The sequence below is a fragment of the Notolabrus celidotus genome, chromosome 3 (genome assembly GCF_009762535.1).
Source record: "Notolabrus celidotus isolate fNotCel1 chromosome 3, fNotCel1.pri, whole genome shotgun sequence".
Taxonomy (NCBI): Eukaryota; Metazoa; Chordata; class Actinopteri; order Labriformes; family Labridae; genus Notolabrus; species Notolabrus celidotus.
Window position 1 is genome coordinate 15,365,330 of NC_048274.1, and position 25,114 is coordinate 15,390,443.

Genomic DNA, 25,114 nt, shown 5'->3' on the forward strand with positions numbered 1-25,114 from the left:
GCACCAACAAAAAAAAGACAGTTTCCCTACTTTGGACCCCATGGTATGTTTTTTACACATGATACCAATGCATGATTTTGTTTTAATTACATGGTTGTGATGCATTACAAATATGTCCTGTGGGTCCAGCTGATCGATCAGTATATTGACAGAAAATGAGTGTGAAATTTTCAGAAAGGAACTGTTTCTACCATAGGATCTTCATAGGTATAACACCCAAAAGACAGGTAAAATTGTGGGATGTGTTCAATCAATCAATCAAGCTTTATTTAGATAGCGCCTATACAAATCAAAAGCAACCTAAAGTACTTTACAGTGAGTGAAAAACAAGAAAAAAACAAAAATAAAACAATGGCAAGACATGGAAAATAATAAAAAGTTAAAATCAAAATAACATGAAATAAAATAGAGACTAATGCACACCAACAATAAAATATGTGTAATTAAAACAAGTTAAATCATCAAAACTAAGGATACAAATAGTTAAAATAAATAGATTTAAAAAGGGTCAGGATAAGAGATGAAAATGAGTAGATAAATTAAATAAATAAATAAAAATTGAATAAGATAACAGTTAAAATAACTAAAATAATAAAGCAACATTTCAATCAATATTACAGTAAAAGGTAAGTAATAAAATTGTTAATCCCCTACATAAAAGCCAGACTGAATATATATATGTAATTTATGTCATCCAAAAATCTGTGCTTTAAGGACTAGTATCATTTTTTTTTTTAGTTAGATAATATATCAAGTAAGTATTTTTCAATTTACACCTTGTCCATTTCCATTTGATGAAAGAAAGATAAATCAGACGTTGTAAATCATGGTTGTGATGCTTTACAAATATGTCCTGAAGGGTCCAGCTGATCGATCAGTAGGCTATATTGACAGAGAATTAGTTTGAAATAAAACCTTCAGGTAACAGATTCAATATTCAAACAAACTACCTTTATCACCATCCTGTTTCCTCGGTTTTACATAGGCATTTTTATTTATTGTCTTTATTTATAAGACAGTAAGTCACACTGAAAAAAAGGATCATTTGAAGAAGGAGGGAATTCTACTACCATTTTGCATTTTTGGAACAATGAAATGCCCATTGTCCAGATTCAACCAATTCACATTTGAATAATCATTGTTCGCAATAAATCTGTTGATACTGAACATTTCTACCTTAGGTTCTTCATAGGTAGAAAACCCAAAAGACGGGTAAAATCCTGGGATGAGTTCAATATGTCATCCAAAAATCTGTGCTTTAAGGACTAGTATCATTTTTTTTTAAGTTAGATAATATATCAGGTAAGTATTGTACTTGTCCATTTCAATTTGATGAAAGAAAGATAAATCAGACGTTGTAAATCATGGTTGTGATGCATTACAAATATGTACTGAAGGGTCCAGCTGATCGATCAGTATATTAACAGAAAATTAATTTGAAATAAAACCTTCAGGTAACAGATTCAATATTCAAACAAATTACCTTTATCAACAAACATTTTCCAGCTTTTTAACAGAAAGGAACTGTTTCCGCAGTTTCACATAGCGATTTTAATTATTTATTGTTTTTATTTTTAAGACAGTAAGTCACACTGAAAAAAAGGATAATCTGAAGAAGGAGGGAATTTTACTGCCATTTTTCATTTTTGGAAAAAATGAAATGCCCATTGTCCACATTCAACCAACAACAATTCACATATTAATAATCATTGTTCGCAATAAATCTGTTGAAACTGAACATTTCTACCATAGGATCTTCATAGGTATAAAACCCAAAAGACGGATATATGTGTTCAATATGTCATCCAAAAATCTTAAATTTAAGGACTTATATCATTGTTTTTTTTTTAGTTAGATATTATATCAGGTGAGTATTTTTTATCTTACACTACACCCTGTCCATTTCACTTTGATGAAAGAAAGATAAATCAGACGTCGTTATGTAACAAGAAACAGTTGTCTGTTGCGTAACAAATATCAACCCGCCCCCTTTTACTTCGCACATGCGCAGTCCTCACGTACACTCCGCCATTGACGGACCCACGATCAGGAGGAAAGGGTCAGAGAAGCACTTCGAGAAACAGCCGCTGCACGTTTCCACTGGCTTTAATCTCAACTTTGGCTTGAGCAACCATTTCCAGTACTAGATCTACTCTCGTCTGATTTCCTGTGGATGAATTTGGTTGACAACCCTATTTGACGACGCTATTAAGGAAGGTGTATTTATTTTTGACCAGGTTCTAGAAGTAACGGAGCCCCTCAGCTAGCGGCTGCAATAACGAGGCTATAGCAGGCTAGCTAGCGACCTGGCTAGCTGCACACGAGCTGAGCGCTGCTCGGTGGAGGGGAGGGGGGGGGCGGTGTGCCTACAGTGTCGTTTGATGGATCCGAGAATCGCCTGGTTTCAACCAGAACAGCGTGGACCAGCTAACAACCTGTGGATGCAGATTTGGGAGACGACACAAGGACTCGGGTACTTGCATGTAAATAACAGCTTCGGATCTCTGAGCACGCCGAGCTTGAAAGCGACCGTCAACGGGGCGTCGGGAGCCGTCATCACCAGCAGAAACGGGGCACCCGACTCAAACACCGGTAGCGGGGAAGCTAGGACTCAGGGGATGTCGACCTCAATGGGGGACGGAGAATTAACGCAACAACGGGACTTTATACCACTGGAAACCAATAGCAACCACAACAACCGAGCCTCTGGCAGGGGCGGTGTCGGTGGAGGGGGGCAGCAGCAGCAGGGCAGCGGGGTCGCCGTGCTGTGGAGGGGGCTGACGGACGGACACCCCAACAAAAGGAAAAGAGACAACAAAGCTAGCACTTTCGGATTCAATGCCTGCCTCTTGAACAGCGGCAGCGGCTTGAACACAGGAGGCTATGACGGCTACACTGGCACGCCATGGAAAGTCAGGAACTACTCTGAAGGAATCATAGGGTAAGAAAGAGTTCAAGAAAGTTTATCATGGTGGCTCCAAGTGTTGTAAGCTTTAGCAGGAACTTTAACTCTCAGAGAGAAAGCCTGGTTACCAAACTATTATCTTCACATTGTTGAAAGCATGCACACAGAAGGGTTGTAAGTTTCACCCCACCCACTTTTTAAACCTCTTCCTCCCCACCCACTGAATCCACTGTTGGATAACTTCATGCTGTTATATACAGTGATGGGATGTTCATTACATCTACATGTTACATATATAAGAGTAACACATTATACACATTACATGTTCCTCAGCTTCCTGCTATAAATCAGCTGTCAGTGCTTTCATTCCTTCACTACATGTCCTGACAGCTTCAACTACTAGTTAATAATCCCAGGATCACTTTTTTTAACCATTTCTTTTTAGTGTGTCCCCCAAGTTTAAGATTTAGAATTTGAAATGTTCTGATTAATTCAACTTTTAAATGTTAATTAATGATTCAGAGAAGGTTTGTTTAAGGAAAAAATGTACTGTGACAAAGCTGTAAAGGCCTGATTCTTTATATGGAGTTTAAAAAGTTGCACAACTTTAAACAACTAGAGCAGTATGAGATGTGCTAAAACAGCTCTAATCCCAAAACATCACAGACAATTAAACTTCAGGGACCCTTAGTCTACTTCAGCAGTGTTTTTACAGCAAATATTAAGGCAGACTTTGAGGAAAATACTATTGCACTTTAACATGAGTGGGAACATTTAATGCAAGGACTGTCTTGTTTGAGTACAGGGCCTAAATACTACTTTGATCATTGGTTATATTTAACATTAAATTGTGTTTATCCACCTGATGCATGAACCTCCTTCATCAAATCATTATTTACGGTATTTTTTATTACCACAACATGATGTACTGTATTAAGACACTATGCATCAAGCTAGAGACTAACTTACACTTCTGTTTACTTTGCATTTAAAAATACACTTAACAGAACTAACACTTCAATCTCAAATGGAGTCATCACAAATATATTTACACATCAGTGTGTCTGCTTATGGTGATCTGACTCCTGTGTGGTTCCCCTTACTTCATTTTCAGTCTCCTTTAAATGTAAACAAATGATAGGAAAATTCATGAAAATGATAAGAACCTGTAAATACCCCACACGTGTGCTGTTCACCAATTTAACAGGCCCTGTTTTCTGTTGTCTTCTTCCACATGCTTGCTGGATGTAGTCTTGTTTACAGAAGTTACTCCTCTAAAGGATAAGATTGCTGCCCTTGAGATTTAAAGGTTGTGGTTTGAAAGTTTTGCTGACATGCTTGTGGTTTACTCCTTCAGGGAGAGCAGCAGTGGTCAGTCCAAGACTCGCTTGAAATAAGTAAAATGTTTGCAAATGTAAACAATTTGAAGAAACATTTGGAGCTCTTTTTCTGTAAACCAACCTCTGCATAATGTCAACAGGTAGAGGCCCTGAAATACTAGAACATCCAACTTGATCGGGAGGCAGATGAGAAGCCACAGTGTACATTTGAAGTGTTGCCATTCCCTTCATTAATGGGAGCTTTCAGTGTATTAATTGGTTCTTTAATTCAGTGAGCGGTTAAGTGAATAACAAACTAGAGACTCTGCCTCAGTCAGTGGGATTTGATTCATCAGAGAGCACTCTGCTGTGCTTACACTGTTGCTCATACAAGGGCTTGTCTCTGTAGTATTTAGTCACGTGCTAAAACAAATGCACCAGATATGTAATACCTACTTACGACATTGAGTTCTTCTTCCCTCATCAGTGTTTATAAAAGTATTGTAAGTAGGGGAACATATCACAGTGGCTGGAGATCTGTTTTGGAGACCTTTTTAGTTGCAGAGATTTCCCCCCTTCCCCACCCGTTCTGTCGGACATGTGTAGACAAGCAGAACACCAGAGCTCAGTGTTTGGTCGATCTTCATTTATAGTTATGAGGAACTTGTGTGTTTGCATAAGGACATTCTTTAGTGATTAGCTCTGCTAATACCAGAACCTGAACCTCACAGCGTTGATCACACTCTCTACCACTGAGGACTCTCTGTCCCACTACACTCTGCTCATTCACAATGCCAGTGTGCTCTATGGAATTAGAGGAAACATATTTCGAAATGCACATGTATAGGCTTGCAGCATGTATGTGGATATAAAAGCTGTGGTTGTTAAGTAGAGTTAATTCCACAGTTAGATCTGCTCTTGAAATGCCTGCTTTGATACTTAGGAGATGCATATTCAACTGCTGGTTATAGATGTAGATCTGTGATCAGACAAACATGGCCTGCTTCTCTTCTACCTGATGTTTGCTTTAGAGTCTGTACCACTTTGACATTTATTTTACTGTGACATCTGGCTACTGAATTTCAATGAGATTACAGAGAGGGTAAATTAGGAAATGATTTGGGAGCACTCTGGGGGCAATAACAACATTAGGGACTGTAAATAGACCGATGAAGATTCAGGTGCAACTTTTCATGAGTTTGACTTGCAGATAAGGCTGGACTGGCTCAACATTAATGACACCATCAGGCCTTCTTTCATGGAAATATGTCAACAAAACATGCAAAGCTGGGTCACTATAATCTGCTGACTAATAGTCGATGTCAAACGGTGAATAAGTTCAGTCTACTTTTTGTCATGATACATTCAGATGATCATGGAAGCAGCGTTGAACTCACTTGAATTGACCCTCTTCATGTTTCTTCATGGCCCTCGTGTGAAAATGAGCTTACGTAGAGCTGCTTTTGAACTCAGCCACATGTTAAGTATGTCTTATTGAATGTTGAGAAACATGGGTTATTATCAAGCGGCAACCTCCGGCCTCAGAATATGAAGCCCATGCAGAAGTGTTATTAACTGCAGTTCATTGAGCGTCCGCTTGAAACTGGCAGCAGTTTCTAACACCGGAAACAACATAGACACCAATTCAAAAAAGACGATCTTTGCAGCAGAAATAAACACGTTTACAGCCTGGTTCATAAAACGGCTTCGGTCTGATTAGCTAATTTCTCTCTAGGCACTCACTGTACAGGGGCTGGCATTTTTTCTCACGCAAAGGTTCAGAAGATATTAAGAGTTTTGCCAATTTAAGGACCTGACTGACTTGCATGACTGTATGAAATATGGACGTAGTATCCGTGAGGTCACCCATCTGTTTTGAAGCCAATCGGCGGCAGCCATATTGCTGCTGTCGAGCGATTGTGACGTAAAGAGGCGGGCTTTGAGCCTCCTAGCAACATCTACAGTGTTCTCGTCTGTCAATCAAGTCAGCTGTGCCTCTCATAATGGATAACTTGTAATCTTAATAGCTTCGAAATTGCTGCATTAGAGAAATATTCACCCCCCGTACAGTGTGTGCTGATCAAGAAATGAGCCATCCAGACTACACTCGTCTTTTGTACCAGGCTGTAAACATGTTTATTTCTACTATAAAGCAAAGTATTAGCAACACCTTTCAATATAATACACTATTGGACACCATCACCATCCACTATGACTTCAATAATGATTATATTTCTACTCTTTTCAGGAAATGATCAGGTTAATTCATCACTATGGTAATTTTAAAATCTTAAAACATGCAGGTATCTCAGAGTGCAAAGGTGAAGAAATCCTCAGTACATTTTTCAGCGGGACAGTCTCTTAACTATATTTGGCCATTGAGCTTTGCCAGAGAGGCCGAGGCATGTGCTTATTTGTGTTTTACGCTCCTGTCTTCCTGGAACGGAGAATGTCCAAGCAGGCAGCGAGCTCGCCTTATGATGGAAAAGGTTCAGTGTTTACATGCTCCACACGGCCACACTTCCACAAAACAAAGCCAATCCTCTGTGAGGGAAACCCGAGCCCCTTCACTGTCTGGCCAATCAGATCACAGGTTGTAAGGGAGTTTTCCATCTCGGTTCTAGTGGTGTGCAACACTTATTCCAGTCCTTTACGTAGTGTAGCCTCAGAGAGCTGTGGACCCATTTATGATGAAGTGATTCGGGTCCTGTTTTGTGTTTTGGCTTTATTGACTTGGCAAAATGCAGTGCTCCATATCCAGCCTTTTTATAACACAGAGAAGCATCCAATGGGGTAGAATAAATTCAAGGTGAAAGGTGAATCACTGGAAGAGTCTGTTGCTTTGTGTGTATTTGACAGTAACATTTTTTAAAATAACCCTTTTGACATTAATGTTTTAGTCTAATTTATTGATGTGAAATCAGTGTAACTTTTGGATGGCTGTAAGTAAGTAAGTTCCTTCTCAGTTCAGTGGATGCAGTATGTAGAAGTCAAAGACTCTTAAATGCAGCTCAAACTGTGGTGTTAAGCCAATTTAACACAAAAACACAAGAGATGACATGATACATTGGTGTCACAACTGATTCAAGTAGGGGTGCAGTGGATCATAAATGGGGTCATGGTTCAGATCGGATTAATTTGCCAATTTAAATGTATTTACAGAACAAAAAAGCCTGTTACTATGCGTTTTAAGGCACAACAAATCGAGATGAATCTCAGTAAGGTATTGGATTCTACATTTTCTTTCCTATATTATCATTGCTAAAGCTCTGATGATTGATACAGGCTGATAAAACTATAGACTGTATAAATAAGGGTTGGTATGGTAAACATGTTTATTAATGCTGCAAAGATCGTCCTTTTTAAATTGGTGTGTATGTGGTTTCTGGTGTTTCTGCAGCCAGCCTCAAGCGGACACTCAATGAATTGCAGTTTATAACACTTCAACGTGGGCTTCATATTTCGAGACCGGAGGTTGCTGCTTGGTTAAGAGTGACATTAATGGGTTCATCCTTTTGAACTTTGTGACATTAATCCACCATAAAAGCACTTAATAACACATAGATGGAATCTGAGATATAGTCTCTGTTGTTTATACACAAAGGGACATTGGGTGTTTTGTTTATTAACATAAGTGAAGTTAGTGCCAAGCTTTTATGTTTTTATACTTGGGTATAAAAAAAAAAGCACAACACTCCTTTATGATGCGCAATCCTACCATGTAGTGCCATGACAGCACAATTAGCCCTTACAGCAGTTTTTTGAATATGCTTTTACAAATCTGGGTACAATAGACTGTAATAACAAATATGTATCATTTCCCTCTGTGAATAACACATTTTCTTTAAACTACAGAAACAGGTTTTATCTTGCATGAGCTTAGACAATGTTGAACATTTGACATATAAACTAGATAGACTGATTAATTGTCATTGCTCGACAGCAGTGTTGCTGTTTTATAAAATGTTCATTCAAGTTCAGCAATTTTCGTTCTCATTTGTTATTATTTTTAAATTGTTGTATTGCATAGAATGGGACCAACAACAAGGTGATATAGTCATTATATGTCAGCTAACCTGCTCTCTGATTATCACCACCATCATTCGCCATTGAAAACCTGATATCAGCTGACCCCTTACATACACACTGTTTATTTAGCGGATGTGTGGGTGTCTTTGCACTGACTACCCCTGCAGTGTGTGTCATATTAGTCAGACAGACAACAAACTGAGTTGTGTTTAGAACTGTCCTCAGCTTTTGGACTGAAGTCTAATATGGGTAAGTTTACAGCTACACTACATCAGGCTGTTTGGGTAGCATTACTAATGAGAAACAACTGAGCATCGACCCACACTATCAGCTACTGATACCTGCATGCAGAGATGTTTGATAGCTTTTCAATGTAGTGAGTCCCTGAGCGCTGCTGGTGGTAATTTGAGCGGATCCCTGGGAAATTGAATGAATGAATGAGAAACTGTAGTGTTCAACTCATGTTTGATGATGGTATGATATGGTTATAACTAACTGTCACAGTTATAAGAATACAAATCTGAATCTGAAAAAGTTTGTCATTCACATTAACATGACTTCTAAATTTCAAATGAGTGTTTGGGAAGCAACTTAAATAGAAATATATTTTATAAAATCATACGTTTTACATCGATTTTTTTTTTTTTAACACATGCGATCCAAATTGATCATGGATCACATTGGACACATGGAACCATTACAGCATGTAGTGTCAAACTGTGTTGTTCTGTTTTAATGTTGGCTCTTCTATCTTTGTTCTTGTTTGTTAAACACAACCCAAGAAAATGTGCCATTCAAGAACAATTCGAAAAACCAAGCCCTGATTTGTCTGGTGTCATAACATCTCTGATTGTAGCAGTCATCTTGGTTAATTTCTCCAGCAACTGTCTGCTTTATCTTTACCTCCGCCTCCAGCTCTCTGGTGAGTGGCAGTTTCACTGTATCTAGCCAGTCAGACAAGAGCAGAATTTTAAACACTAAACAAAAACATCCGACTGCTGTTCTCATTATAACATAGGTAGAAAGGAAGCTGTACAAATCTTCATCATAGTGTGCTCATCAAAGTGAATACTGATACTTAAGTCTATCAGCACAAACTTATATTTACTTATATTTGGACAGAGTTTGGTCAGATCATTGCTATTGGGCTCTCAGGATGTCTGGAGGATCTCAGGGCTGAAAGGCTTTTGAACAGAGCGCAATACTTAGAATTCACGCCCCTTATTGAGAATTTGAGTCTTTTGGCATCTTTGCAGACTTTGATTCCCATCAAGCTAGCATTATGCAGCTGTTACAACTCCAACACACATTGATATTGAAATTTGTACCGCAAGAAAAAATAATTACCAGCTAAAAACAGCTGACTCAGAGCAAGACTAATCCTAGCTAATTTTAACTAGTATAAATACACTAGTGTGAGTCTTGTAGATCAGCCTTCCATTCTCCTGATGTCTGCTTAAAGGGCAATGCTGTAAGTTACTGATTAATGGATGTACGTATGACAATGGTTCCTCTGCGCTGCCTCAGCTTGAGACAAAATATGCAGTTCCAAAATTGTTAGTTAGGTTGCTAGCTTAGCCACACAGCTGGGGTTGCAAAGGGGTGGAACATTTCCTGTAAATTTCCGGAAAGTTTCCGGTAAATTTCCATAGGATGTTAAACTGGGGGATTTTGGAAATATTCCAAATTGGAAACTTTCCATGGGAATTATGGGAATTAACTGGGAATTGAGGGTAATTCAATGGAAAGGTATCAAACCCAAGCATAAATATTTTGTTTTGTTATAAGCAGACATTCATCCAAAAAATAGAAATCATCTGTGCATGTGATGGAGGAATGCACAATGCATGTAGGGGGCGTGGTCTCTATAGCCCTGCAGTAAGCAATGTGCTATGTGCATGTGATTGAGGAATAGCATAGATATTCAACTGTACTTGCATGAAATCTGGTTGTTTTAGTCAGGATTATGCTAAAATATATTTTATATTTAAGTTCCCTATTAAGAGCTGACCCCAAGCGGCAAACTCCGGTCTCAAACGATGAAGCCAATGCGGAAGTGATATAAACTGCAATACATCGAAAATCCGCTTGAGGCTGGCTGCAGAAACACCGGAAACCACATAGATATGAATGGGAAAAAGACGATCTTTGCAGCATTAATAAACATGTTTACAGCCTGGTTCAAAAAACGGCTTGGCCCTACAACGCTAATCTCTCTAATGGCATACACTGTACGGGGGGTGAATTTTTTTCTAACGTGACGGTTAAGAAGATATTAAGATTATGAGTTTTGCCCAAATAAGGACATGACTGACGTGACTCCCGGTCGGGAACACACAGCCATTGGCTAAGAGACTCACACTACGTCACACTCTGCCTAGTTGAGTTCCGCATTACCAATATGGCTGCCGCCGTCGATTTGCTTCAAAACAGCTCTCAGGAACAGATGGGTGACGTCACGGATACTACGTCCATATTTTTTACAGTCTATGGCTGACCCTCAATTAAGTAAATTCCTGGTTTATTCCCATAAATTCCGGTTAATTCCCATGGAAAGTTTCCAACTTTGAAAATTCCCTGAAATTTGCAACCCTACACACAGCTAACTAAGTTTAACATGTTGGAGTATCTGAGTGCTTACATAAAGCTTAATTGTTGTGTGCTGGACACCTTAATTTTACTTCTTGTATGAGAAATGTGCTACCCTCCTCAATATGTAGCTTCTCCTCTCTCTTCTGCTTCTCAAGTCTCCCTCCAGTCTCACACCCTCACATGAGTGTCGAGTGTCTTTTTGTGTGAAGAAAGGCTCCTTTGGCCCAAAACAGTAAAAGTGGCAGAATAGCCTGCTCTTGATTTATTTTAGTGGAGTCTGGTGTTGACAGCTAGTTTAAAGTGGTGAAGCAGAGCGTCACTTGCAGGCTAATGAAATGTGTGGTTAATCGCTCACTGATGAGTGGCTCTGGCTCATGCTTTTATTGCCATTTATTGTTACTGTCCCTTTTGAGATTTATGACTCCTAGCATTCGAACACAGATAGCTCTTCAGTGACTGAGACTCCATTATTAGAAGTACAGTTCACCCGGTCTCTACTGCCTGGAACGTCTATGTCACTCTCTCTCTCTTTTCTCTCTCTCTCATTCTCACTGCCTGCTGGCTGGCTCTCAGCCAAAGCATGTAAGCATGTGGAGAGAGAAGCCTTCATGCTGTTCATTTGGACTGTAGGTGAAGCCGGCCCCCCTCTGAACAGCACGTGTGGGCAGCTCTCCATAACTCAGCCTTGCCATGTGTAGTGAGGAATGTGTTTTTCTTTTTTTTTCTCCTCTTCCTGTCGAATGGAAATCCTTCCCATGCTGCAGACCGATGCAGTCAGCAAGCGGCACACAACTGGTTTTTTTTTTCAGAGCCTGTCCAGTCTATGACCTTCTCAGCACGTGTACAATATGACAACGCTTTGTCACTTTTCTCATGTTGAAAACAATATTGGGAGTATTTTTTTTATTATTGTTGTTGGTAGTGCAATGATTTATAAGGTAAATGTTTTTAGTGTACACTCCCCTGTTACTGGTATATTTCTGTGTTTTCAAGGGAAAGAAAAGATTGTAAATGTCTCAGGGTGTGCTGCACTGTCATCGCTCCTACATACTAATGTCAAAGTAGAACGGTCATAGTTAAAGCTTCTTTTACTGTAGGACAACAAAGTACAACCTACTAAACTGACACAGGTTTAGATAAAGACGTGTGTGTCTATGTTTCACAACATCCAAGGGCCTTCCCCAGCTCTTACATGAGCACCAGATCAGTCAACTTATCAGACATCGAACCCCCCCTGTTATGGTACAAACAAACAACACGTGGATCCTGATACTAGTAGTGCACTATTATTTCAGGTGTTTCCATGTTTTGACCACACTTCTGCCGCATCACTCGACCGTGACCGGCCTATCAACAGCAGCAGCCGCAGCAGTCAGCAGTGTTTTGGCTGCTGCTGTGTAACTGGAGCTGTTTTGTCCCAGTGGCCAACACTTTGCGCCCCTGATCAGTTCATTGATGAAACATTAATGAACCGGCCATCTGCGAGACACCGACACCTCGGGCTCTGTTTGAAAAGCGGTTTGTGCGGTCACTTATTCGCCTCCCCGTCAACTTAGATCGGGGTCACATAACACACACCACCCTCTAATGTTGCTACGGCCCGAAATAAGAAGGCCTTTAAAAAATCAGGTCATGATGTGGGGTCTCTTCTTTGGGACGTTGGAATGTTTTACCCATGCGCCACGTTCACTCGTCAGCTCGAGTGTGTCAGGCAGGTGCGTTATGTCACAGATTGTCATCTCAATTGTCCCTTTTATTTAAGTCTTTAATTCTATTCTATCGCTTTGACAGACAACTTTGTCCCATTGAGCTGAAATACTGAAGTGTCAGTAAGAAGTGCTCAGTGAGATGCAACAATAACCTCTTTCTCCTTCATTCTACCCAACCCAACAGATGGCCCTCGTACACATGAAGGCATTTCAGCACCACACCCAAGCCTCCCTCTCTCTCTCTCTCTCTCTCTCTCTCTCTCTCTCTCTCTCTCTCTCTCTCCCTCTCTCTCTCTCTCTCTCTCGCTCTCACACACACACACACACACACACACACACACACACACACACACACACACACACACACACACACACACACACACACACACACACACACACACACACACACACTCTTTACCTTATGTGCCGGTCTTGCCCTTTACCTTTCAGTTTTTTTCAGATTTTTTTTTTTTTACCTTTCCTCATTCTTTCCTCTCTTTTAGCTTTCCGTCTGCATTTTCATTTCTTTCCTTCCTCTTACTCCTCTATTCCACTATTAGAAGACTGAATAATAGGCCTGCAACTAACACCTATTTTTAAAGTTGATTGGTCATTGATTAGAAAAAGGGCTATTCCACTAATCGACTATTGACTTGCACTATAGCTTAAAGAATTGTATTTAACGATCAGCGTTTTAATTTAACATTATCTTTTTAAGAGTTATTTTATCTTCTCCTCAAACACCATGCATTACTGATGTGCTCCCATGAAAAACAAGTTAGATCTTGCAGGCGGCTCTTTTCTTCTTTTAGTCGGGCAAAATGCTCTTGGACGTAAGAAATTTTAGGACATGATGGTGTTACATCGGTTCACACCAAGTTGCCATGTTTTGTTTACCAGTGGCTTCCCTGTCACTGTGTTGCACGTGCTGCACTCAGCAGAGATAGCAAAGATGTCAGATATCTCACTCCTCAGTAATTTCTCATGTTCTTTATCTATGTTTTGTCTACCTGTTGTTTCCTGGTAGCTGTTTGGCATGTGTCACTCTCAGCAAAGATTTTTCAGAATGCAAGATGTCTCTCAACTACGGAAAATCTTTTATATCTGCGCCCATCATGAAAACGTGTACGATGACTTCTTCAATGACTCATCGACTATTCAATTTGTCTGCAGCTAATTTTGATTTTTTGTTGACCGTATCAACAAATAGTTGGACTCCTGAATAATTCCTGAAAAGGTGTTGCAGTGCGCTCTGCAGGAATGTGAAGGGTCCTGTTGTGTTGCATTGTGAAGCAACAATTCATTAGTCAAGAAGAAGAAGAGATACATATAGAGTTTTAAAAAACTGTGGAATAGATACACTTATACTTAACCTGTCTTTCTTTTCCTGATGTTTATTCCAGCAAAAAATACACATTCTGTTCTAGGTTCCTGTCTTAAACCTTAGTCAAGACCATATACTAATATTTTAAATATGGGACGTAGTATCTGTGATGTCATCCATCTGTCCTGAGCGCTGTTTTGAAGTCAATTGTCGGCAGGAGTCATATTGGTAATGCTGAACTCAACTTAAATTCTGTCGAGCTAGTGTGAGGTAAAAAGGTGGGTAAGAGCCTCCTCGCCAACAGATACAGTGTTCCCTCCTGTCAGTAAAGTCAGTCATGTCCTTAATGGGCAAAACTAGTAATCTTAATATCTTATGATCCGTCGCACTATAAAATAATTCACCCCCCGTACAGTGTGTGCCTAGAGAGAAATTAGCTTTTTAAACCGAAGCTGTTTTTTGAACCAGGCTGTAAACATGTTTATTAATGCTGCAAAGATCATCTTTTTTGAATTAGTGTGTATGTGGTTTCGGTGTTTCTGCAGCCAGTCTTAAGCAGACGCTCAATGAACTGCAGTTTATAACACTTCCACATCGGCTTTATGTTTTTAGACTGGAGGTTGCCGCTTGGTCAAGTTTGATATCTACATTTTTATCCTTTTGAACTTTGTGACTTTGTTTGTACACAAAGGGACATTGGGTGTTTTATTAACATAATTGAAGTTAGTGCCAAGCTTTTATGTTTTTATACTTGGGTATAAAAAAAAGCACAACACTCCTTTATGATGCGCAATGCTACAAGTAGTTCAGCTTGTAGTGCCATGACAGCACAATTAGCCCTTACAGCACACAAACTGCAGCCAGAGTTGATCAAATGATACAAGCTTCATTTTTAAAGACCTTTAATGCAGAAAGGGCAATTATGACGTGTCTGTCTTCCAGATGTAAAGGTTTGATGCTTGTAAATAGAGTATCGTGGGAGTTCCTGTAGTAAGTTGGACTAAAAAGTACAACAAAGACGCCACTTCAGGCTCATTTAAGACCTTTATTTAACATTTCATCGTTTTGATTTGTTTGATCCACCAAAAAAGTTCTACATTTTGAAAAAAGTTGTATACCAAAGCTCTCGACGGGCTTATTTGGAGATTGGAGAATAAGGATTGTCCCAGCTAAGGACCATTGATAGTGTATCTATGGCTCACTATCCAAAGGGCTTAAAGTGCTTTTTTTATCCTCCATAACAGCCCCTCCTCCCTCTCCCTGCTATCCTTCACTCACATTTTACTCAGACTTTGTTTGTCAGAGCTCACTGCTCTCTAACATTACAAGCAAACATTTTTATGACTAGCTTCATTTCAGTGACACCAGCGAAATGATGCCAGAAAGAAACACATTAAGAAAAGAAGAAGTGCTAAGAGCGAGAGAGAACATTTTATTTGATCTCCTCAAGGAGCCACGGCACTCTAGAAACCTGTTCCATGAGATTACATAACATTACAATGATATATGCAAGAGGGATTATCGGATAAGCATTGCCAAGAGTGCATGTGCTCCATGGGCACAGGGGCAGGGCTTGAGATGTAACCTGAGCCAAGAAGGCGGGGCATGAGAACTGATTTCTATGCTTGCTCTCATCATGTGAAGATAAAGGGAGCAGTGGAGGTCTGTTTGCTGTGAAATGAAACCTATGAGTGCTGCTGCTGTTCAGGAAAAAGAAACTTGGAAATATGCTGGACCTAAACATTTAAAGAGAGCCTTTATCACCCTTACATTTAGAAACCATAGAATCACTTTAAACACATTACTTTAATTGAAATGTTAACTATACTGTAGGTTTAGGCATCGTGATGATGCAGGACAGGGTCAAACCGAGCTCAGCCTTCTTAACCATGAAATCAAAAATGAAAGTTGTAGTGTAGACGCTCACTGCTGAGTTTTATTTACCCGTAAATGGAACCTAATCTCTCTGCTATAGTGGAGGCAGAGTTTTGTACAATGTGCGCAGTAGATTGAGATTAGTCATTCAAAATTTAGAGTGGTTGTCAGTTCACGTGTCGGAGGAGGGGCAACAGATGGATAGAGTCGTTTTTTTTTCCTGCCTTTGACAAACACTGAATTTAGAGTTGGCTAAAAGGTATTGACTTTCTGTCTCAGTCTACGTTTCTAGCAAATAACACAGGTTTGCAAGTCTCGAACTGAGCATTTTGATAGCATTGTCTGGGGAGAGCATGGTTCCTTTTGTGAGTGTATCACTACATGGTCAGTGGACCGGCAGCCCCTCGGTGCTGTGTCCGTATCCTGACCGCTGAAGTGATAAAGGTTAAACCCAGTCTGCCTTGACTGTTGTCCGGTTTAGACTACCTGTCATAAAACCCAGAAAATACACACACACGCACACACACACACACACACACACACACACACACACACACACACACACACACACACACACACACACACAAAGCTCTGTGGTATACCTGGCCCTGTTTTTATAAAAGCAGAAACACTTCTTCCCTCCACACTAAAATAAATTAGCATGCTACTTTCCATACTGCTAATGTGGATGTGCACCGTTTTTAGTGGAGTGCCTGCCTGCATGTTTGTCTTCTTATTTGTCCATCGACAGTGACTTGTCCCTGCCTGTGTGTGTGTGTGTGTGTGTAGACAAAACTGGTCAGTGAAAGGTCAGCATATGTGGGCAGAGTGACCGGTTCCAAGGACAAATGCGGTACCCTTGCTTACCCTGCCTGTTCTGAGTACAAGTTTTATTTACTGCCACCGCAGTGGGACACAGTCACACTTCCTGTTTTGATTTTGTTTGGCCCGGGTGTTTGTCCTAAAAAAAGACAGTACGTTTGGGACATTGTAAGAAAGCATGGCTGCTTTGGGGAAATGAAACCTTGCTGTCACAAGGGACCCTAACCAAAACTTCACACTTTTGCCAAGTAGACAGGACGCCTTTCTATTTGAACAGTTATCTTAGTTAAATCTTATATCAAGAGTTGGTTCATACTGCATGATGAATTATCTTCTTACTTGAGGAAGTTGTCTGTTGGAAACTTCATGAGGAAGAGGAATACTAATAGTTGAAGAAGTTAGAAAACTCCCGGAGGTGCCCGCCGTCTTTAGACACTTTTATTTGCATGGGGAAGGTTACATTTTTTAACGCTGTTTCCTTTTCTGCTGTTGCATAAATTCATTTCTTGGGCTTTCCTCATACAACAAGATGTGTTGTATGCTGCTGACTTTCTGTGTTTCACCTATTTATTGCCGCTGAGGGAAACTACAGGTAGTATTCTATTTCTGCTGCGTCAGTTTTCCAAAAGGCCGATTTTTACTCATCTTACACTCCCATTGCCAAGCACATATGGTGCTTTGATTATTGGGATAACAAAGAGATAAGGAGAAAGTTTTGAATAATAGATGCCCTTGTGAGGCACGAACAACTCACAGTTCACTATTACGTGCAGAAACTGGGGTTTTGTGTTGTAATAGCCAAGCTATTAGCAATGTTCTGTCACTGTGTGACAGCTGCAACTGTTGGCACCCAGTCCCTTGGCATTAGATATTATGTCTTTTTTGCTGCTAGCAGGGGGCGTGCAGATTGGACAAAGAATGAGAGCCCCCCTGGTTATGTTCACTTTCCTGTCTTTCATAACTAAAGATAAACGTGTGACATTGGATGTTTCTAATCACCACATTAAGTAAATCCTTCAGCAGTCTTTAATGTTGTTGAAAGCTGTTTATTTTCCAAACAATACTGGTTTTGGTATTTCACTCCTGAAAAATGAAATGTCCCTGACTTCTAATGACTCTGTGTTGTGTGTCTGTGTTATGCAGGTTGCATGAGGAGGTCAGTGACTTCTACGAATACATCTCCCCACGGCCCGAGGAGGAGAAGATGAGGCTTGAGGTGGTGGACAGAATAAAGGGAGTCATCCACGACCTGTGGCCCAGCGCTGAGGTACAAACACCCCTAACCCCAAAAACTATTTGAATTCTTTCTGTGTTGTGTGTGTGTATGTGTGTGTGTGTGCTGTGATTTTAGTTTGGACTTTATTAAAACGTGAGTAAGAATTGCCCCCAGCTGTTTGCTAAAAAAAAATGTCTGTAATCTCTGAGTTACTTAGCATCAGTAGAGTTATTTTTGGCCAACACAACTTCAAAAATAATTTGTGGAATATAACTGGTCACTTACAAACACTGTTAGCGCACAATTTCTTTAATCAAAAACAAAGCCATCTTTGACTGAGTGTTGTCCGTGATTCCCAACATTCAGTTACCCAACTATGTATATAAACCAGGTGTATGTGACATGGAGCTAATGACTCCATTCTCTGGTTTCCTGTTATCTCCCTGCTGCACAGTACCTTGTTTGGGACATGTTATCAGCACCACCTTGGGCATAAATGACTTAGATCCTGCTGATAGAGCAGGCTGCTTTAAAGTGTGTCTGCCCCGAGCTTAACACTTCTAAATGAGAAGCATAATACCGTCTCAATCCTGACCAGTGTTATTCCTTTTCCACTGTGGGTGTGAGCAAGGGTTACCTGGTCATCTACTCAATGTGATGCACCTGTAAGTGGTGAGATTAGATGCCTAAAAATCCTACAAACACTCATGAAAAGTGTTTTGTACATGAAAAAATAGTACGGGTCAGCTTGTAGTTGGACTTCTAAAAGTTTGACTGCAGAAAGGCCAAGTCTAGAAAAGACGTAGCTCGCCTACACAACCACCTATACTCATCTTATCCTTCATAGAAGTCTCCAGGACTTACTATGCTCTCGTTTACAAACATGGCTCTGCAATCGGCTTAACCTGCACATGTGACTGGGCTGTAAACCAGAGTTTATACTACTGGTTAGTGGGATGTCGGGCCAAGAGAGTAAAGCAAAGGTCAAGGCTTAAATCTATTTCTGTTCGGGGCAGCAATTTGTGCACCGGATGCTGAAGATATTTTAATGCCTTTAATAACATGAAGGTAAAGAGATCAGTGGCTTGAAGGGCTGTATTGTGTGTCAACACCCTGCTGTTTTTGATTTCCACATCAGCGGCACACAGCATAAAGTAGTTTGCCTCATTACATCCTTTACTTTCATTCCTCTCCTGAAATGCAAACAAAGTAGTTGGATATTCTCCTGCTACACGCTGTTCCATTTTACCCCAAGAGGCTGTCCATGTACCACACCTGTGTGGTTTGTTTGGGCTTGTCATTATATCAACGCTTAGTTGAGCTTCAGTATAATAATATTTGTACAGGTGCGAGAACAGGTTTTTGTGGTATTGAGTTGTAGTGTGGGAAGATTAGAGAATGATTCATAATGACTGATTGGTTACACAATCTTCTAAATCCAGTTGTAGTCAATCTAAATGAACCATCAGAGTGAAAACTAATATAAGGTTTGCCTAAAGCAACTTTAGAACATAATGATAATGGGCAAATGTTCATGCAACTTACTGATTTATGTAACTCTGCACCTCCTCTCCCTAGGTTCAAGTCTTTGGGAGTTTCAGCACCGGTCTTTATCTCCCAACAAGGTAAGCAATTTGTTTTTTTATACCAACCATGAGATAGGAACACATTTCTTCTCTGTTTCTCTTTGCCCAAATGTGACTGCGAACTGGTCCTCTACCAAAAACACTGAACTATGTTAAGAAGAAAGTTCTCTGCCAAGCTAGTGAATTGTTTTTAGCATGGCTGATCCTGGATCTAGTTTAACACTGAGACAGACACCCAGCCAGGCCACCTTGATGAGAGGACTCTTGACATGCACTGAGAGCTTTAATGGGACTTAGTTGTTTGTGGATGTGTGCGCGTCAATGGGTGGTGTTTGTGGTTGTGTATCTGTCTGTGTGTACTTGTTTACGTCTCCTAACCAGAACACAAAAACAATTTGTTTTCCTGTATTTAAGTTACAGTGCATTAATTATTTACAATGTGTGTATGCAGGGCTGCAGTCATGTGTGTGTCTTGTTTGTAGCTTTGTTTGTGCAGTAAACAGACGTAATACACACCCACATATAGTGTTGCCTGTTGCTGTTGTACAGTTGTCTTAAAATTGTATTCAAGATCCCGATGTTAAAGCTTTATTAGTGGGAGTGCTGCTGTTGTTTATTGTTTGATTCAACCGGTCAACTTGATTTAAAAGTACAAAGTGAATTTCATTATCAGGTATCACATTTGGTTGACCACAGTTGACCTATGATAACCCAGTCAGAAAAATACCTCTTGTTAGTCTGATTTATAATACTGTTGTAACAAGTTGGAATGGTATTGTATTAAAGAACAAATTTAAATTCTAAAATGTAATGTTACAGTAAAATGAAAAGAAGATTCATTAAATCAGTAAATGACTCTAACGGCAGCCTTTTTACATAAGACTAGAGTAGAGATGTAAATTTCCAGTATTTTCAGTGATCGATCGTTGTAAATGTCAACGATCAATTATCAATTCATCATTTAAAAAAGCGTGAATGTTTTCCATGTCAAAAACAATGCCAGATGCGTTTCTTTCCGTATCAAATTTTCCTTCACGACACAGTGTATATTACTGACAGTATTGAATAGCTACAGATCGTATTGAGGTGTTCAAAATGTTAAACACGCTAAATATCAGCTTATCGAGTAGGCTCATAATCTCTGCGGACATACAGTCATAAAAGTGAAGACTCAGACTTCAACAAGGGAACTGAACAGAAACATATTTTAGACTCACAGTGTCCAGTTTTATCTACTCGTTCTTATTGAGAAAAAAAAGCATGTGTACGTGGTCAGGTGTCAGCCGGGAGCGCAACCAGGTCATAATCCGTACGGCAGTAGAGAAAAAAAGCGCTCATGGAGACCTGTCACTCAGCCGCAGCCCCCACCTGAGCGTCTCTGCTGTGTGCAACACCTTCAGTCAGCTGATTCACATCAAACATACTTTAAACATGCTATTGAACTGTACTGTGTGTAATTACTTTCAAATCAATCAACAAATCCATCTTTGCCCCCCTCTGCTGTTAAATGTGTCACTGTTGTATGTTACATGATGGACTTGGTGTGACCTGTTATATCTCTCTCCCCCACCAGCGACATTGACCTGGTCGTGTTTGGGAAGTGGGAGACCCTCCCGCTATGGACGCTGGAGGAGGCTCTCCGGAAGAGGAATGTTGCAGATGAGAACTCCATTAAAGTTTTGGACAAAGCCACGGTACGACTCACTCACAAGGGACATTGTGTTGCCATGTCCAAATTACCTTTGGTTTTACAGCAGTGTAGATTAAACTACCCTTAATGTTAGAATCATATGTGAGTAGTTCTTACAGTGTAGAGATTGAGTATTAACTGGTACGCTCATTCTCTAATGTACTTTAGTAGGTTGGGAAAACAGGAAAAAAAATCTTGACAATTGATTTTTTTCTCCACACACTCAAATACCCTAAGTTTGACAATGTTACTATGTTTTACTTCAGGAATTAGGTCATCTGATAAGAAAGAAAGTTTTCTTTTACGTATAGAATTTAATCTATGTTTGGAATTTTAAAGAGCAGATTAGCACTTTAATCGTTCTAGCTTAGTGAAGGATCACATCACTAAAGCTGAGTTTGTGTGCGTTTGCAACTTTTATTTTCCAGGCTAAAAAGGTTTATTTATACAGCAGTCACGGCACAATTTAAGTGTGAACATTTGATCATAGTGACTGTTTCCTTTTTGAATGTTGTGGATCAGTATTATTAGCACCTGATTTTATTGTATGTGTTCCAGGTTCCCATCATCAAACTGACGGACTCCTTCACTGAGGTCAAGGTGGACATCAGCTTTAACGTGAAGAGTGGGGTTAAAGCCGCACGACTCATCAAGGAATTCAAAGAGGTGTGGACACAAGATGCCACATTACACATTTTAGATTGTTTCAGACATAGTCACAGAAAGTCAACAGAATAAATGTTGTGTGGCATATTGAGAGATATCAGTTTATAACTCACTCATACATCAATTGTTCTTGTCAGAAACAAGAATGTTTCCCTCAACATTCTAGAGTTAGCATTCCTTTCATCCTCTAGATGGAGCTGTAGGCATCAAAATCTATTCTTCCCCTCGTCCTCACTCTGTGTATTTTATGTTTTGTCTTGTAGAAATATCCTGTACTGCCTTACCTGGTCCTGGTGCTGAAGCAGTTCCTACTGCAAAGGGACCTCAATGAAGTTTTTACTGGTGGAATCGGCTCCTACAGCCTATTTCTCATGGCTGTCAGCTTCCTGCAGGTAAGACACACATGCTCTTAGTGATTATCAACACACTCTTCATCTTCTATCAATACCACTGATATTAATTTGTCCTGCACATTTTCAGCTTCACTACAGGGAGGATGTTTGCAGTCCCAACATCAACATCGGGGTTCTCCTCATTGAATTCTTCGAGCTCTACGGCCGACAATTCAACTACCTGAAAACAGGTATCAGGATAAAAGATGGCGGTTGCTACGTTGCCAAAGACGAGGTGCAGAAGAACATGATGGATGGCTACAGGCCCTCCATGCTCTACATTGAGGACCCTCTGCAGCCAGGTAGGAACACAGGCGCAAAGGGTAGAATGGGTGTTTGTTTCTTATAATTTAAGTTTTCTCTTTCAGTATTGTGATGGCAGCTATTTGTGTCTGGGTTCTCGTGTTCACACAAATCTGTTTGGTCCAACAGACAATGATGTTGGTCGGAGTTCATACGGTGCCATGCAGGTGAAGCAGGCATTCGACTACGCCTATGTGGTGCTCAGCCACGCCGTGTCACCCATCGCCAAGTATTACCCCAATAATGAGACGGAGAGGTAAGGAGAGGCCGCAGTCTGATTGCTGACAGATTTCATGTTTTGTGTTTGTCTTTGAGGGAATTTGCGACTGATTAAACACTTTCAGTTTAGTAGTAGAGCTGGGTGATATTAAAAAATATGTTATCACAATACTTTTTTCACATCAGTTAATATCAATAATTATCAGGATAAATATCAAATCATTTTTTCATTTCAATTTAAAGGCAGATTTTTCCTCCCGAGTGAAAGCTGGGGAAATCAGATGGTTCGTCAGCTTGTATCTGGATTTACGTAGTTCTCTGATAAGCCTCTTTAATCCATCATTTTTGATGGTGCTAACAGGAAGCAGGTCTTTAGTGTAAGATGAGATTATCGTGAAGTTTTAATTTGTAGATTCTTATTTTTCTCAGGTTGAGATAGGTAATTGCAGGTTTAAATGTATCAATTTTGTATCTAACATTTGTTATATTTATATTGAGAAAATTATTATTGTTATCGTTATCAAATTATCACCCAGCACTATTTAGTAGTATCAAGTCTTGGTGAATATTCTCGACTATAATGTTATATTAACTTTTTAAGAGCTGTTCTTGTCAGAGTTGGTTCTGTTTGATCGTGCTGAACACTGATTAAACAGGTATGTCTCCTCTTGCTTTTCATTGCAGTATACTTGGGCGAATAATTCGGGTAACGCAGGAAGTGGATGAATACAGAGAATGGATCCGAAAGAACTGGGGGAACCCATCACAGAATGAATTGCCACTCAACAGTACGTTTACATAAATCCTACAAAATACAATCTTTCTAAAAGTCCTATTGCAACTGAATTTGAAAAGAAGAGATGAGGAGACAGCATGAGGCTGCATACTTCCTGGTCAGTTGAATCTGGCCTGTTATTGGCTGGAACTATTGTACCAGGGCTGTATGAGCTTACCTCTAGACTGACCTGACTTCGTCCCATTTGCCTCTCTTTAGGAAATGATGTCACGCTGTTTGAGTCCCAGCAGCTTGATGAGTGCAACAACAACGTCCCAGATGATGATGAGGACGACGAAGACGATGTTGTGGTTCTGCCGTCGGCTCCCCATAGCAAAACCTCATCCAACTCCTCCTCTCCCTCACCTTCACTGTGCTCCTCTCCCTCCTCTTCCCCACTGTCGCCTTCGTCCACATCCTCAGCTTCCAGCTCCAGCGATGCGGTCAGTCTTCCAGCTGCAAACACACACACAGCATCATGACTAAACCTCTGTAAAAATGTTTTACTCATACTATTTACTCATCTAGCTTGTTCACTTTCCCCAGGATTCTGATGGCACTCCGTGTAAGACAGCTAAGCAGCTGCCTGTCCGGGGCTCCAGCACCCACAGAGAAAAGTCTGCTACTGTCAATAATCACAGAACACAGAACCACAAAACCAGCACTCCTTCTTCTGGAAACAACAAAGGAGGAAAGGTATGGTCAGGTTTACACATATAACACATTATGCATCACAAGGTTTAATAAAAACAAGCAGAAAAGCATACTTAGAAATGTGTTAAACTGAGTATGCATATTATAAATTACTTTAAACATATAAGCAGTAAGAAATAATCCTGAAGGCACATGGTATATTTTTCTGTGTTGTTTCCACAGGCTAGGACGCCACGCTCCCACCAAAAGAGCGGCCACCACGGGCAGCAGAGCTCTTCCTCCAGCACCAAAAGTCATCAGAGCAACAAGCCACACCACCAGGGCAACAGCAAGAAGAGGAAAAATGTGCGGGACTCTACACAAGACGACCTATGCAGATAGGGGTTACTTCGCCTGCCCCCCCCACCCCACCCCACGTCCCCGTCCTTGTCTGCAACTGACTGACTGTCCTGTCCCACTTTTGTTGCCAGACTCCAGCCTCAGGAGGTTGATAGAAGTATTAAAACATCTGCTGTGTCTGTCTCTCTGTCAAGCTTTTTGGGGTGACAAGCAACAATTTTGAGAAGAAAAAAAGAACAAAAAAAGAATTGTTATAGAAAATGGGGTTTAATTTCTTGGACTTGAACTGAAATCACAAAGGAGAAATGCACATTTGCTTCCTTAAGGCCTCTTTTTATGGAGCAGTTTTTCCTTCCCACAGCCAGCACCTACACATGGCTTTTGCGCCTCCTGCTGTACAGGAATAGACAGGTCGCTGTCTGGAAACGACTCTGGAGCAATACCTGGAACTGCTGGCTGGAAAATAGGAACAAAATGTTAAAAAAAAAAAAAAAAGAAGGAATGGCTTAACATGTAAAAAGACAAAAATGCTATGTTGAAAACAAGAGTACCTACACAGATTTTTTAAGATGGTAACTTACAAATGCAATCAGTAACCGTGGGACATAACTTATGCATGAATTTTTTTTTGTTGGTTGATTTTTTTTGTTGGTCTAATCTGTTTTGTTATGTCTCAACAGATTATACAAAGATTTGTAC

At 40.2% G+C, this 25,114-nt stretch overlaps 1 protein-coding gene across 1 annotated transcript; it reads left to right on the top strand.

Annotated features, from left to right (window-relative positions):
• The first annotated feature begins 1,999 nt into the window (after nt 1-1,999).
• Nucleotides 2,000-24,921, top strand: tent4b (terminal nucleotidyltransferase 4B). The gene is made up of 12 exons (XM_034680309.1): nt 2,000-2,941; nt 17,719-17,842; nt 19,370-19,416; nt 20,951-21,071; nt 21,626-21,733; nt 21,997-22,125; nt 22,214-22,427; nt 22,558-22,684; nt 23,332-23,435; nt 23,642-23,865; nt 23,969-24,118; nt 24,299-24,921. The coding sequence occupies exons 1-12, from the start codon at nt 2,382-2,384 to the stop codon at nt 24,455-24,457; spliced, it is 2,067 nt and encodes a 688-aa protein (XP_034536200.1). The 5' UTR covers nt 2,000-2,381; the 3' UTR covers nt 24,458-24,921.
• Nucleotides 24,922-25,114: the final 193 nt, after the last annotated feature.

Coding starts and splice junctions, on each gene's coding strand:
- tent4b (XM_034680309.1), top strand. CDS start 2,382: ATGGATCCGAGAATCGCCTGGTTTCAACCAGAACAGCGTGGACCAGCT. Junction 22,126..22,213: donor TGGCTGTCAGCTTCCTGCAG/GTAAGACACACA, acceptor GCACATTTTCAG/CTTCACTACAGGGAGGATGT. Junction 23,436..23,641: donor GAATGAATTGCCACTCAACA/GTACGTTTACAT, acceptor GCCTCTCTTTAG/GAAATGATGTCACGCTGTTT.